Source organism: Meriones unguiculatus, chromosome 19 (genome assembly GCF_030254825.1).
Source record: "Meriones unguiculatus strain TT.TT164.6M chromosome 19, Bangor_MerUng_6.1, whole genome shotgun sequence".
Taxonomy (NCBI): domain Eukaryota; kingdom Metazoa; phylum Chordata; class Mammalia; order Rodentia; family Muridae; genus Meriones; species Meriones unguiculatus.
This window is the reverse complement of record NC_083366.1, coordinates 9,889,453-9,904,663: the sequence shown is the minus strand read 5'-3', so window position 1 is coordinate 9,904,663 and position 15,211 is coordinate 9,889,453. Positions and strand designations below refer to the sequence as shown.

Sequence of the window (15,211 nt, the reverse complement as noted above, 5' to 3'; positions counted from 1 at the left end):
TATATTAGTCCTGGTTTGTATTCAGAGCTTACACAACAAAAGTTTGTTGATTAAGAAATCACATAAGAATACCATCATTGAAAAGTAACTGTTTTGAGGGAAGACATTTCTTCAAAAAAGAAAAGTAAATGACTATAACAGAATGGCCCATTTCTAACTTTTTAAAAAACTGAGTGGCTATCCTTTTTGGCATGCAAGATCATTTTACTCAGAAAAGATGGGTTTCTTAGAAATTAATGAAAATTGAATGGGAAAGATAAAATGTTCTTGACTCAATAAAGAATATCTGTGTGAGTCTATATTTTTCATTATTATATGTGTTAGGATCAGAAATTTGCTGAAGGAAAGACCCAGACTCAAGTAGTATGTAAAAACAAAGAGTGTTTATTCTGCAAAGGATTCCAGCATGCTGTGGTCACCACCTTGAAAATGGTGGTGAACCTGGGATCAGGGAACTCTAAGGCCCCCTTTAAAGCCAGAAGAAGGAATTCCTACTGCAGCTACCTGACCTCAGTTGGGATTGGCAGGTGCCCGTGGAGGCTAAGTGACTCCAGTTGGGATGAGCTGGTGCCTAGGTGGCCAGCAAGCCATATTCTTGTGTCATGAATGTTTAACCATAAGATGGAAGGCCTAAACTATATAAGGGTATAAAGTACGGATGACCAGTCTTGAGATAAGATCTCCCTATGACCTCTCTACATTTCTGTGACTATCTCCTGGCTTCCCTTCTTCTCATTGGCTGCCCTTAAAGTGGGGAATTATTATGGTCTGTTCCTGGAACTGAAGACTTCTTAGGCTAAGGTTTAGTCTTTGATGACAGATCAAGAGATTTATTAGCATTCAGCTGTTTGTTTCTGTTTGTGCTATAACTAGTGCAATGTTGACTCACTGTGTGTTTTGGAAGTGTCTGTTTGCATGCACTGTAGCTTATGTCTCTATGCTGAGACCCCTCATTTGACCAATGATATGAAAGATATGTATAAATTAGTAGAACAAGATAATTCCACACAGATTAATAATGAATCACTTTTCTTTCTGTTGAGAAAGAAAAAGTTAGCATGACAGAAATGAGATATTTAAATAGTTATACAATTATACTCAATTGTACAAAACCTACTTTGAGATATTCATTCATTTGTGTATTTATTTATTATTTATTATCTCTTTAATTATTTTTTCAGTTAATTGTATTTATTTCTTCTTTTATTTAAAATTTTATTATTTGATACAATTTATTCACTTTGTATACCAGCTGTAACCCCCTCCCTCATCTCACAGTCCCTCCATCTCTCCCTTCATCCCTTCCTCCCTCCCTTTTCGCTTATGCCCCTCTACTAGTCCACTGATAAGGGAGGCCATCCTCTTCTATTATCTGACCCTAGCTTATCAAGTCTCAACAGGACTGTGTGGATCCTCTTTCTCAGTGGTCTTGTAAGGCCACCATGCCAGGAGGAGGTGGTAAAAGAGCAGGAAATTGATTTTATTCCAGAGACTGCCCCTGATCCCCTTCCTAGGGTACCCACATGTAGACTAAGCAGGGTGTCTAGGTACACCCATGCACAGTCCTTGGTTGATTCATCAGTCTCTTTAGGCCGCCCCTAGGCTCAGATATTTTGGGTCTGTTGGTCTCCTGTGGAGCTCTTGTCCCCTCCACATCTTTTTATCTGTCTAACCAGATGTCTACATGCAGAAAATGCAAATAGACCCATATTTATCACCCTGCACAAAACTAAAGTCCAAGTGGATCAAAGACCTCAACATAAAACCAGACACATTAAATTGGTTAAAAGATAAAGTGGGGAAGAGCCTTGAACTCATTGACACAGGAGACAACTTCCTAAACAAAACACCAATCCCTCAGTCTCTAATATCAACAATCAATAAATGGAACCTCATGAAACTGAAAAGCTTTTTTAAAGCAATGGACACTGTCATCAGAACAAAACAAGAGCCTACAGACTGAAAAAAGATCTTCACCAACCCTTCATCAGACAGAGGGCTAATATCAAGACTATATAAAGAACTCAAGAAATTAAACAACAATGAACCAAGTAATCCAATTAAAAAGTGGGGTACAGAGCTAAATAGACAATATTCAACAGAGGAATATCGGAATATCAAATGTCAGAGAAACACTTAAAGAAATGCTCAACATCCTTAGTCATCAGGGAAATGCAAATCAAATCGACCCTGAGACTCCACCTTTCACTCATCAGAATGGCTAAGATCAAAAACTCAACACATGCTGCAGAGAATGTGGAGAAAGGGGAACACTTCTGGTGGGAATGTAAAATTGTACAACCACTTTGGAAATCAATCTACTGCTTTCTCAGACGATTAGGAATAGTGCTACCTCAAGATCCAGCTAAACTAGTCCTGGGCATATATCCAAGATATGCCCAACCATGCAACAAGGACATTTGCTCAACTATGTTCATAGCAGCTTTATTCGTAATAGCCAGAATCTGGAAACATTCCAGAATGCCTATTCTTAATGCTAGCTCATCCTATAAGGAAATAGAGTCTATAGCAGCATTTCTGAACCCATTTGCTGTTGAAGCACAAGATATCTCATTGTCCTGTGCTCACTGTAATTTGCAACAGAGAAAAAGGGGTATGTCACTGTATATATAGTTTCAAGATAACATTTGTCAATTTACTCCTTTGCTCTCCAATGCCAAAATAAATTTGCTAGGGACACAAATAAAGTTGTATAACTTAATTTTCTACATCCATGAATGAGTTCTGACATACAACCCTATATCTGACAGAGGGCTTATATACAGAATATATAAAAAATTTTAAGAAGTTAAACAACAAGAAATGAAGTAACCCAAATAAAAATGGGGTACAGAGCTAAACAGAGAATTCTCAATAGAGGAATATCGAATGGCAGAGAAACACTTAAAGAAATGGTCAATGTCATTAGTCATCACGGAAATACAAATCAAAAGGAAAATGAGATTTTACCTTACAGCCATCAGAATGGCAAAGATAAGAAACTCAACACATGCTGGAGAGGATGTGGAGAAAGAGGAACTCTACTCCACCGCTGATGGGAATGCAAACTTGTGCAACCACTTAGGAAATCATGCTGGTGCCAGACAATTAGGAATAGTACTACCACAAGACCCAGCTACATAAGCCCTAGGCATATATTCAAAAGATTCTCAAGTATACAACAGGACATTTGCTCAACCATGTTTGTAGCAGCTCTATTCATAATAGCCAGAACCTGGAAGCAACCCAGATATCCCTTAGTTGAGAAATGGCTACAGAAATTGTGGTACATTTACACAATGGAATACTATGCAGCAATTAAAATAATGAAATTTGCAAGCAAATGGTGGAATCTAGAAATGATCATCCTGAGTGAGGTATCCCAGAAAAGAAAGACACACATGGCATATACTCACTTATAACTGGATATTAGACATATAATATAGGATAATCATACTAAAATCTGTAACCTTAGGAAGCTAATAAAGAAGGAAGACCTGGGTAAGATGCTCAATCTTCATTCAGAAAAGAAAATGAGATGGACATCAGAAGAGGGAGAAAACAGGGAACAGGACAGGAGCCTATCACAGAGGACCTCTGAAAGACTCCATCCAACAGGGTATCAAACATATGCTGACAATCATAGCCAAACTTTGGGCAGAGTACAGGGAATCTTATGAAAGAAGGAGGAGATCTGGAGAGAATAGGAGCTCCACAAGAAGAAAAACAGAACCCAAAAATCTGGGTACAGCGGTCTTTTCTGAGACTGATACTCCAAACAAGAAGCAAGCACGGAGATAACTTAGAACCCCTGAATAGAAGTAGCCTATGGCAGCTCAGTGTCCAAGAGAGTTCCCCAATAATAGGACCAGGGATGATCTCTGACATGAACTCATGGGCTGGCTCTTTGATCATCTCTACCTGAGGGTGGAGCAGCCTTACTAGTCAACAGAGGAAGGCAAAGAAGCCAGTCCTAATAAGATCTGATAGAATAGGGTCAGATGGAAGGGGATGAGAACCTCCCTAGCATTGGACTGGGGAAGGGGCATAGGAAAAGAAGAGGGAGGAAGAGGATGGGGGAGGTTGCTACAGCTGGGATACAAAGTGAATAAACTGTAATCAATAAAAAAGTGTAAATTAGGGGAGCCAAGATGGCGGCGCCAGGAGAGCACAGCTTTTGAGAAGCAGGACGCACTCGCCGTGCAGAGACCAGGAGACTGAACTCTGGGCCCTGAAACTACATCAATCGTGTTTCCCAGGTGAGGGGAGGCTCCCACGGTGTGGGAATCGGTTGGGTCCACTCACGGCTACCCAGCCAGAACCCGGAAGAAATCCCGGGTAACTTGGGCTTTGTGTCTCCAGGCTGGCAAGCGTCCCTGTCCCACTAACTTTCCCAGGCTAATCTGTGAGCACAAAGGTGCCTGAGGCTGAGAGTCCCAGTCGGGGGGACCCCAATGGGAAGCAAAGTTGCCAGACTGATCACGGGTCACCCAGACTTTCCCCGGATGGTCTCTAGGACGGCGGGTACCCACCGCCAACACAACTGAACTCCTGCCGCACAGAGAGTTGGACACTCAGCTCAGCCATACAAACAAGCTGCACGCTCCAGTACAACAGGGACTGGGGACCCCTGTCCAGAGAGGACCCCACAGGGAAGGAATAAACCGTGCTGCTGGGGTCACCTAGGGAAAGTCTAGCAGCCTACAGATCGCAGACAGGTGAGTACGCCCAGCCATCACAGATCTGGGCCCAAACAGGGAGCACAGAATGATCAGAAACTCAGCTCCCGCAGACTAGCAGGCGGGCGCACACTCCACCAGCTCAGAGGCCTGCATTGTACCAAATACACCTTACAGGAAGAACTGTGCGCCCAAAGACACCAGAGCAGTACTCACCCGCCACAGATTACCTCTTGGGTTCTGGGGCACAGAGCCCCAACCTCAGACCTACAAAAGACCGGGAACCCTGAGATCAACCCCCAGATACTGCTCCAAGGGGCAACCAGTTATCCCTAACAAAACCAACCAAACCACGGGACACACAGGTTACAGCAGCTGATCACTAAATTTACAGCAAGAAAGCCAGAAGGAGGGCAGCTGTCTCCAGGACTTCTCCCAGTGAGAGGAGAGCCCTCTCAACTAATCAGGACCACAGTTACTACCCAGGTCTCTATGCCTGAGGTGAGCTGTAGCAACTCTTGAAAAACACCGGACATCCAGTGACTATACCCAAAAAGCTGGAAAGGCTTCCTTCAGGAAAAACCATCTTCCTGCCAAAGGGATTCTGTCCACTACAAGAATCCAAGAACAACCAGAAACTAAATTCAAACAACTAAGATAGCCCAATGGGTAGAGGACAGCGTAAAAGTTCAACCAACAAAAGACAGAGCAATATGGCATCTCCAGAACCCAGTTATCCAGGGGCAAATAGCCCTAGACACCCCAGCATAAGTGAAATTCAAGGAGATGACCTAACATCTATGCTCATGAAGAAGATAACAGAGGAAACAAATAAAATACAAAAAGAATTAGAGGAAGATAAAAACAAACAGATCATGGCTATCCATAAAGAAATGGAGGAAATTAAAGACAAGGAGATTATGGCCATCCGTGAAGAAATACAGGAAGCTGCAGCCAAACAGTCTGTGGCCTTTAGAGAGGAAATGTTTAAATCACTGAATGAAATAAAAGAAACAGTGGATTGTTCAAACAAACAGCTGAAGGAATTGACTGAAAAACATGAAAATACAGTCAGACACGGGAAGGAAACCAACAAAATAGCTCAAGACCTGAAGATAGAATTGGAAAAATTAAAAAAAAAAAAAAACAAATGGAAGAAATTGTGGAGAGAAAGAACTTAGGGAAGAAAGCAGGAACTACAGAGGTTAGCATAACCAATAGGCTACAAGAAATGGAAGAAAAAAATCTCAGGTGTGGAAGATACAATGGAAGAAATAGATGTATCTGTCAAAGGAAATGTTAAATCTAAAAAATTCCTGACACAGACCATCCAAGAAATTCAAGACAACATAAAAAGACAAAACCTAAGAATAATAGGAATAGAGGAAAAAGAAGATTCCCTGCACCAAGGCCTAGAAAATATCTTCAACAAAATCATTGAAGAAAATTTTCCCAACTTAAAGGAGAGACCAATAAGAATACAAGAGGCCTATAGAACACCCAATAAATTAGACCAGAAAAGAAAATCCTCCTGCCACATAATAATCAAAACCGTAAGTATACAGAACAAAGAAAAAATACTAAAAGCTGCAAGAGAAAAAGGCCAAGTAACATATAATGGCAAACCCATTAGAATCACACCTGACTTTTCAACAGAGACTATGAAAGCCAGAAGGGCCTGGACTGATATCATGCAGACCCTAAGAGAACACAGATGTCAGCCCAGGCTACTATACCCTGCAAAACTCTCAGTCCTCATAGATGGAGAAAACAAGATATTCAATGACAAAAACCAATTTAAACAATACCTACAAACAAATCCAGCATTACAGAAGACACTGGAAGGGAAAATACAACCCAAGAAAGCTAGCTAGCTACATTCAAGAAAACACAGAAAATAAATAACCTCACTACAGTAAAACTAAAAGCAACCAAGCACACAACCGTATGACCACAGCCAACATCAAATTCAAAGGATCTAACAGCCACTGGTCATTAATCTCTCTCAATATCAATGGACTTAATTCTCCAATAAAAAGACACAGACTAACAGAATGGATGAGTAAACAAAACCCAGCAATCTGTTGTATATAAGAAACACACCTAAGTCACAAAGATAGACATTACCTGAGGGTAAAGGGATGGAAGACAGCTTTTCAAGCAAACGGACCCAAGAAGAAAGCAGGAGTAGCCATTCTAATATCTGATAAAATAGTCATTCAACCAAAATTAATCAAAAGAGATGGGGAAGGACACTTCATACTCATCAAGGGAAAATTCCACCAGGAAGACATCACAATCTTGAACATCTATGCCCCAAATACAAGGGCACCCACATTTGTGAAAGAAACATTGATAAAACTTGAACCACACATAGATCCCCACACACTAATAGTGGGAGACTTCAACACCCCACTCTCAACAAAGGACAAGTCAACTAAACAGAAATTAAACAAAGAAACAATATCTCTAACAGAGGTCATGAATCAAATGGACCTAACAGACATTTACAGAACCTTACACCCAAACACAAAAGAATTTACCTTCTTCTCAGCACCTCATGGGACCTTCTCCAAAATAGACCACATAGTTGGTCACAAAGCAAGCCTCAACAGATACAAGAAGATTGAAATAATCCCTTGTATCCTGTCTGATCACCATGGAATAAAGCTGGACCTCAGTAACAACAAAAATAGCAAAAAGACTACACATACATGTAAACTGAACAACTTGCTACTAAAAGACAGCTGGGTCAGAGAAGAAATAAAGAAAGAAATTAAAATCTTCCTAGAACTCAATGAAAATGAAGACACAACATACCCAAACTTGTGGGACACAATGAAAGCAGTGCTAAGAGGCAACTTCATAGCACTAAGTGCCTTCAAGAAGAAATTTGAGACAGCGCATTCAAGCAGCTTAATGACTCATTTAAAAACCCTAGAAAAAGAAGAAGCAGACACACCAAGAAGGAGCAGACGGCTGGAAATAATCAAACTCAGGGCTGAAATCAATCAATTAGAAACAAATAAAATAATTCAAAGAATCAATGAAACCAAGAGCTGGTTCTTTGAGAAAATCAACAAGATAGACAAACCCTTAGCCAAGCTAACTAAAAGGCAGCGAGACACCATCCAAATCAACAAAATCAGAAATGAAAAGGGGGACATAACTACAGACACTGAGGAAATCCAAGCAATCATTAGGACTTACTTCAAAAGTCTATATGCAACAAAATTTGAAAATTTAAATGAAATGGACAATTTTCTTGATCGATTCCACTTCCCAAAGCTAAATCAGGACCAGGTAAATCAATTAAATAGTCCTATATCTACCAAGGAAATAGAAGCAGTCATCGAAAGTCTCCCATCCAAAAAAAGCCCAGGACCTGTTGGTTTCAGCGCAGAATTCTACCAAACATTCAAAAAAGAGCTAACTCCAGTTCTCTTCAAACTATTCCACAAAATCAAAACAGAAGTAACATTACCAAACTCATTCTATGAAGCCACGGTCACCTTGGTACCTAAAGCTCACAAAGACCCAACAAAAAAAGAGAACTTCAGGCCAATCTCCCTTATGAACATTGATGCAAAAATACTCAACAAAATACTCGCAAACCAAATACAAGAACACATCAAAGATATCATCCACCATGACCAAGTAGGCTTCATCCCAGTTATGCAGGGGTGGTTCAATAAACGGAAATCCATCAATATGATCCACCATATTAACAAACTGAAAGAAAAAAACCACATGATAATCTCCCTAGATGCTGAAAAAGCATTTGACAAAATCCAACATCCATTCATGTTTAAAGTATTGGAGAGATCAGGGATACAAGGCACATATCTAAACATAGTAAAGTCAATATACAGCAAACCTATAGCCAACATCAAACTGAATGGAGAGAAACTTAAAGCAATCCCACTGAAATCAAGGACAAGACAAGGCTGCCCACTCTCTCCATATCTCTTCAACATAGTTCTGGAAGTCCTTGCTAGAGCAATAAGACAGTTGAAGGAGATCAAGGGGATACAAATTGGAAAAGAAGAAGTCAAATTATCACTATTTGCAGATGATATGATAGTATATGTGAGTGACCCCAAAAACTCTACCAGGGAACTCCTACAGCTGATAAACACTTTCAGCAATGTGGCCAGATACAAAATTAACTCAAAAAAATCAGTAGCCCTCCTGTATACAAAAGAAAAAGGGCTGAGAAAGAAATTAGGGAAACAACACCCTTCACAATAGCCACAAATGACATAAGGTACCTCAGCGTAACCCTAACCAAGGAAGTCAAAGACTTGTATGAAAAAAATTTCAAGTCTCTGAAGAAAGAATTAGAAGAAGATATGAGAAGATGGAAAGATCTCCCATATTCATGGCTTGGCAGGATTAACATAGTAAAAATGGCCATTTTACCAAAAGCAATCTACAGATTCAATGCAATTCCCATCAAATTACCAACACAATTCTTTACAGACCTGGAAAGAAAAATTCTCAACTTCACATGGAATAACAAGAAACCCAGAATTGCTAAAACAATCCTCTACAATAAAAGATCTTCTGGAGGTATCTCCATCCCTGATCTTAAGTTGTACTATAGAGCAACAGTTTTAAAAACTGCATGGTACTGGCATAACAACAGAATGGTGGATCAATGGAACCGAACAGAGGACCCAGAAATAAACCCACACACTTATGGACACCTGATCTTTGACAAAGGCGCCAAAACCATACAATGGAAAAAAGATAGCATCTTCAGCAAATGGTGCTGATCCAACTGGATGTCTACATGTAGAAAAATGAAAATAGATCCAGACTTATCACCCTGCACAAAACTGAAGTCCAAGTAGATGAAAGACCTCAACATAACACCTGACACATTAAATCGGCTAGAAAAAAAAGTGGGAAATACCCTAGAACTCATTGGTACAGGAGAAAACTTCCTGAACAGAACACCAACAGCACAGGCTCTAAGAGCAACAATCAATAAATGGGACCTCATGAAACTGAAAAGCTTCTGCAAAGCAAAGGAGACCATCACCAAAACAAAGCGACTGCCTACAGATTGGGAAAGAATCTTCACCAACCCTTTATCTGACAGAGGACTCATATCCAGTATATATAAAGAACTAAAGAAGCTGAAAAGCAGCAAGCCAAGTAATCCACTTAAAAAATGGGGAACAGAGCTAAACAGAGAATTCTCTGTAGAGGAATACCGAATGGCAGAGAAGCACTTAAAGAAATGCTCAACCTCATTGGCCATTAGGGAAATGCAAATCAAAACAACCCTGAGATTTCACCTTACACCCATGAGAATGGCCAAGATCAAAAACTCAAGTGACAACACATGCTGGAGAGGTTGTGGAGAAAGGGGAACCTTCTCCACTGCTGGTGGAAATGTAAACTTGTACAACCACTCTGCAAATCAATCTGGCGCTTTCTCAGACAACTAGGAATTGTGCTTCCTCAAGATCCAGCTATACCACTATTGGGCATATATCCAAAAGAGGCTCAAGTACACAAAAAGGACATTTGCTCAACCATGTTTGTAGCAGCTTTATTTGTAATAGCCAGAAGCTGGAAACAACCCAGATGCCCCTCAACTGAAGAATGGATGCAGAAATTGTGGTACATCTACACAATGGAATATTACTCAGCAATGAAAAATAAGGAAATCATGAAATTTGCAGGTAATTGGTGGGATCTGGAAAGGATCATCCTGAGTGAGTTGTCCCAGAAGCAAAAAGACACACATGGTATATACTCACTCATATAGACATACAACATAGGACAAACCCACTAAAACCTGTGCATCTAAAGAAACTAAGCAAGAGAGAGGACCCTAACTGAAATGTCCAATCCCCATCCGGAAAGGCAAAGAGGATGGACATCAGAAGAAGAAAAAAAACAGGAAACAACCTAGGAACCTACCACAGAGGGCCTCTGAAACCCTCTGCCCTACAGACTATCAAAGCAGATGCTGAGCCTGATGGGCAACTGTTGGGCAGAGTGAATGGAATTTTAGGTAAGAACTGGGAAATAGTAAGAGCTGGAGAGGACAGGGTCTCCACAAGGAGAGCAACAAAACAAGAAAATTTGAACACAGGGAACTTCTCAGAGACTCATACTCCATCCAAGGTCTATTCATAGAGATAACCCAGAACCCCTGCACAGATGTAGCCCAGGGCAGTTCAGAGTCCAATAGTAATGTGAAGAGGGACTGCCTCTGACATAATCTGATTGGCCTGCTCTTTGATCACCTCCCACTGGGGGGGAGCAGCCTTACCAGGCTTTAATAGAGGACAATGCAGCCACTTTTGATGTGAACTGATAGACTAAGATCAGAAAGGAGAGGAGAACCTCTCCTATCAGTGGACTTGGGGAGTGTCATGCATGCAGAGGGAGGAGGGGGGGTGGGTTGGGAGGGGAGGAGGTAGGGGCTTATAGTTCAAAAAAGAGAAAAATAATTTTAAATTAGAAATAAAGAGAAAAAAATGTGTAAATTAACTGGAACTTAAAGATGATATTATTGTATAATAATTGTTGATTTCAAGTCTAGAAACTTGTGATCCTCCTTTTGAAAAGCATCATAGCTTTTAAACTATGGGTTTTGTTAGGTTAATTCTCTTCTCCCTTCTTGTCATCAGGACTATATGATACATCTGGAGTATCATAGCTTAGGAACACCCATAATTCACAAAATTAATAAAATTATTTAAAAATGAAGCAACGTTTCTCAATTCTGTTTTGTTTTTCTGTCTCTCTTTTCTGGCCCCTCTGTCTCACTGTTTCGCTGTCTCTGTCTCTCACACACATACTCCCTCAACCACAAACATTTCTAAGTGTCTCTCTTTGTATATTACTCTCTTGAAACTTCCCTGTTTTAAATGTTCTCTGTGGGGTACAAGAGGACCCTGTCAACATAGTATATACTATATTACTAACATAAGTAAAAGTTTCAATATGAGGACAGAGCATACTCTCTCGTGAAATTGCTCTCTAATGTAATGCATTTTCAAGGAAACTCATTATAGTTAAAATTGATCTGACATGATTTCCCTTCTGCTTACACTGTCCTTGAACTGCAATGCCATTAGTTTAATTAATCTGACTAAGCAAATTTCTGGACCCAGTGAAACATGAAACACACTACATTTACTAAAGTAGTACCTGCTTCTAAATTTGGATTTCTCTCTTTCCAAGAAGTCTCGCAGAGATTCAGGTTGCAGAGAATTTCCAGGAGGAATTATTAGACGTGAATAGCAGGCTGAATATAGGTTTCATATTGGTAACTGTACACAGAAATACACACCTAAAGACCAACTCCAGTATTGGCATTTAAACTGGCATCAGTACATATAGAATGTTTTGGGGATACACAATCATACAAATAAGACTTACATATAAGAGAATTTGAAGTATCACAGCAAAAGCAACTAAAATGTATAAATATTTACTAAGGTCCCTAGGTATAAATCATCAAGTCATCAAGTTCATGTTTTACAATCAGTGAGATTACTTTGTACTGACATTTTAACTCAAAGTTTATACTTTACATTAGGGTTCACCACATTAACCTCGGTGTTGACAATTCAGTGTATTTTAACAAATGGACATTATTTGATGATACAGAACGGTCTCACTGCTGTAGAGGCCCAGTGGTCTGCCTCTCCCTTCCTTCCTATTCCACCACCTCCGGCACTCGTGAAACTCACTGTTTCTATAGTACTGCCTTTTCTATTACATCACGTAGTTGAAACCATGCCTTGTACATTAAATTGTATTATTTTAATTGCAGTAGGAATTTAAGCCAGTACTTAGGCTTTTCAATGGGTAAAAAGTGATATTAATGTAAAATGAGAAAATTTATCTTAACTGTATTACTATGAATCACATCCCATAATTAATTCACTAAACTTTCAATTTTAGAAAAACTTTCCTCATTCTCAAAGTTTCTTAAAAATTTTAATGAAAAATATTGCATTCAGTTCTAAAGGTAAGCAAGGTGTTTGTTACAGAAATTTTAGTTTCATTGGAACACTGATAAAAGGTGTGTGTGTGTCTGTGTAGTGGAGATATTTTGTACTAAAATGCAGAACGTACATTAGGATAAAAGAAGAAACTTAAAAAAAAAATATTGACCTAATAGAGAAGCGCCTCTAGCTCAGAGTCTATCTGGACTCCCACGAGAAATAAAATTTCATATTCTTCCTGGATCAAAAGTATTTCGGTGGAAAAGTTGGAAAGGAATTCAGAGGGAGTTTAATTTTAAACAAGAAATGTGTTGGTAGTCGGCTATGCTTCACATCAGGATCTCCAGGAGGCTACTTCTGGAGGCATATTACTGCTAAGAAAGTTCATTGGAGAAATCTTCCAGGAAATTCTCCCCACACATAAGCAAAGGAAAGAGGACTGATTGTCAGAAGAACTGATTTGGGTTCTTCTGATTGCCATTGTCCGGGCACACCATCAACAGCCTTTACTTGTTTATTACGTCTACTCATTCTTTGTGTGCACATACATGGATGGATGGACATGCCTCAATGAACATGTGGAGATCATAACACAACTTGGTGGAACTGTTTTCTTCTGTTCTGTGGTTCTGATAATCAAATTCAAGTCATTAGGCTTGGCAGCAAGTACCCATATCTGCTGAGCCATCTCACCAAGCCCCAGAAATTCCCCTTTTAAAAGACTACAGGTTCTGAGATTAGATAAGGCATATTTTTATCACACTTATTTGTTTTGTACATTTAATAATTCATGAATTTAAATTATTTTTAATTTCAATTGTTTTATAATTATAACAATAAGTATGTCCTGGGCTGACTCAGTCCTGGACACAGACAAAGCATCACAGCAGCAATATGATTCTTTTTCAGGACCCGCCTTAGCACAGCCATCACTTTGTCAAGAAGACCAGTTTGCGTGTATTTACACACTGCAGTGTGTCCTTGCCTCAGAGAAGTGTGACGGGAAAGAAGACTGTACAGATGGATCTGATGAAATGGATTGCTCTCTCATCCCCTCACCTCAGCTGTGCAGTATCACAGAATTCCAGTGCTCTGACGGCCAGTGTATCCCTTCTCTCCTGCTGTGTGATGGAGTGGCTGACTGCTACTTTAATGAAGATGAATTCAGCTGTGGTGAGTTGTTTTCAATAACTCTATGTTCCAGGAAAAAAATTCTATTTAGAAACAATAGTGTTTGACAGGTTAGGTCAAGTTCTCTAGAATCTCCCATGGCTATATCATCACTAACAGTAATTTGTGTCTTATGTCACTAAACAAACCATGTGGTCCTTACTTTCCATGTCTAGAAGGGTTCCATTTGTGGTTACATCAGCTTCTATTAACCTCCTCTTATTTTCTTGCTTCCTGAACTCTAGGCCATTTTTCTGTATTTCTTTTCACAGACCTATGAGAATGCTCATTGACCCTATATGTTGTATGAAGCACCTCACTTGCTAGTTTTGTAGCAACTTGACACAACCTAAAGCCATCTCAGGGGAGGGAACTTTAATTAGGAAAATGCCTCCATAAGATCCAGCTACAGGAAAGTTTTTGACGGGGAAGGGCCCAGCCGATTGTTGGTGGGGCCCTACCTTGGTTGATTGTCCAGGGTTCTATAAGAAAACAGGTTGACATATAATACAGGATGAGCCTACTATAAGGTACAGACTCAATGAAGAGAAATACCAAGAAAAATCCAAGAGAGGAGACATAAATCTCACTTGCAAAGGAGATAGAATAGACAGAGGTAGTAACTGATGAGAAAAAACAAGGTAGGAAAGGGGATGAAGAGACTCAAGAGGGTGAAAAATCAGAGCTGGGAAGAGAGAGGGACAGAAGACAGAAAGCTTGTAGAAAAAAATAGAACCTCAGGGTGGGGGCATCTCTATGACAAGCTGGATACCTAAATCAGGGTAGATTCCTGGGAGCATATGAGGAAGATTCAAGCAGAGACTCCTAGAGGCCACAGAGACTGAAGAGAATGTCCTCTAACTAGACTGGTTTCTTAGTAGAAGGAGGGGAACACCAAACCACCCACAAAACCTTTGACCCCAAATTTACTCTGCCTACAATATGTACAGGGATGAAGATAGAGCAGATAGACCAGAGAATAAGGAAATACCCAACCAATGTCTGCCCAACCAAAGACCCACCCTATAGGAGTGGGCCACAGTGGAAGAGGACATGCTCAGTCCTAATGCAATTTGATGAGCTGTGGTGGATGGGAAAGGGAGCTCTCCTTTACTGAGGAAGAGTTGTGAGATGGGGGAAGGGAGGGAGGGGCTCAGAGGGAACAAGAGACAACAGCGCAACCAGGATGTAAAGTGAATAAAAGGTAAATAAACTCAAAAAGAAAGAATGCAGGCTGAGAAAAGCATGATGAGCAAGCCAGTACAGCACTCCCTCACTGGACTCTATGAGCTCCTGCCCCAGGTTTCTTCCTTATTTGAGCTCCTACTCTGACTTCATTAGATGTTGAACAGCAATATGGAAATGTAAACCAAATGAACCCTT

At 40.1% G+C, this 15,211-nt stretch overlaps 1 protein-coding gene across 1 annotated transcript in view; it reads left to right on the top strand.

Annotated features, from left to right (window-relative positions):
- Malrd1 (MAM and LDL receptor class A domain containing 1) overlaps window positions 1–15,211 on the top strand; it is a 744,773-nt gene that overhangs the window by 587,620 nt on the left and 141,942 nt on the right. Inside the window, exon 34 of the mRNA XM_060372547.1 lies at window positions 13,568–13,831. Coding sequence (XP_060228530.1) covers window positions 13,568–13,831 — 264 coding nt within the window. The remainder of the gene's footprint in view (window positions 1–13,567; window positions 13,832–15,211) is intronic.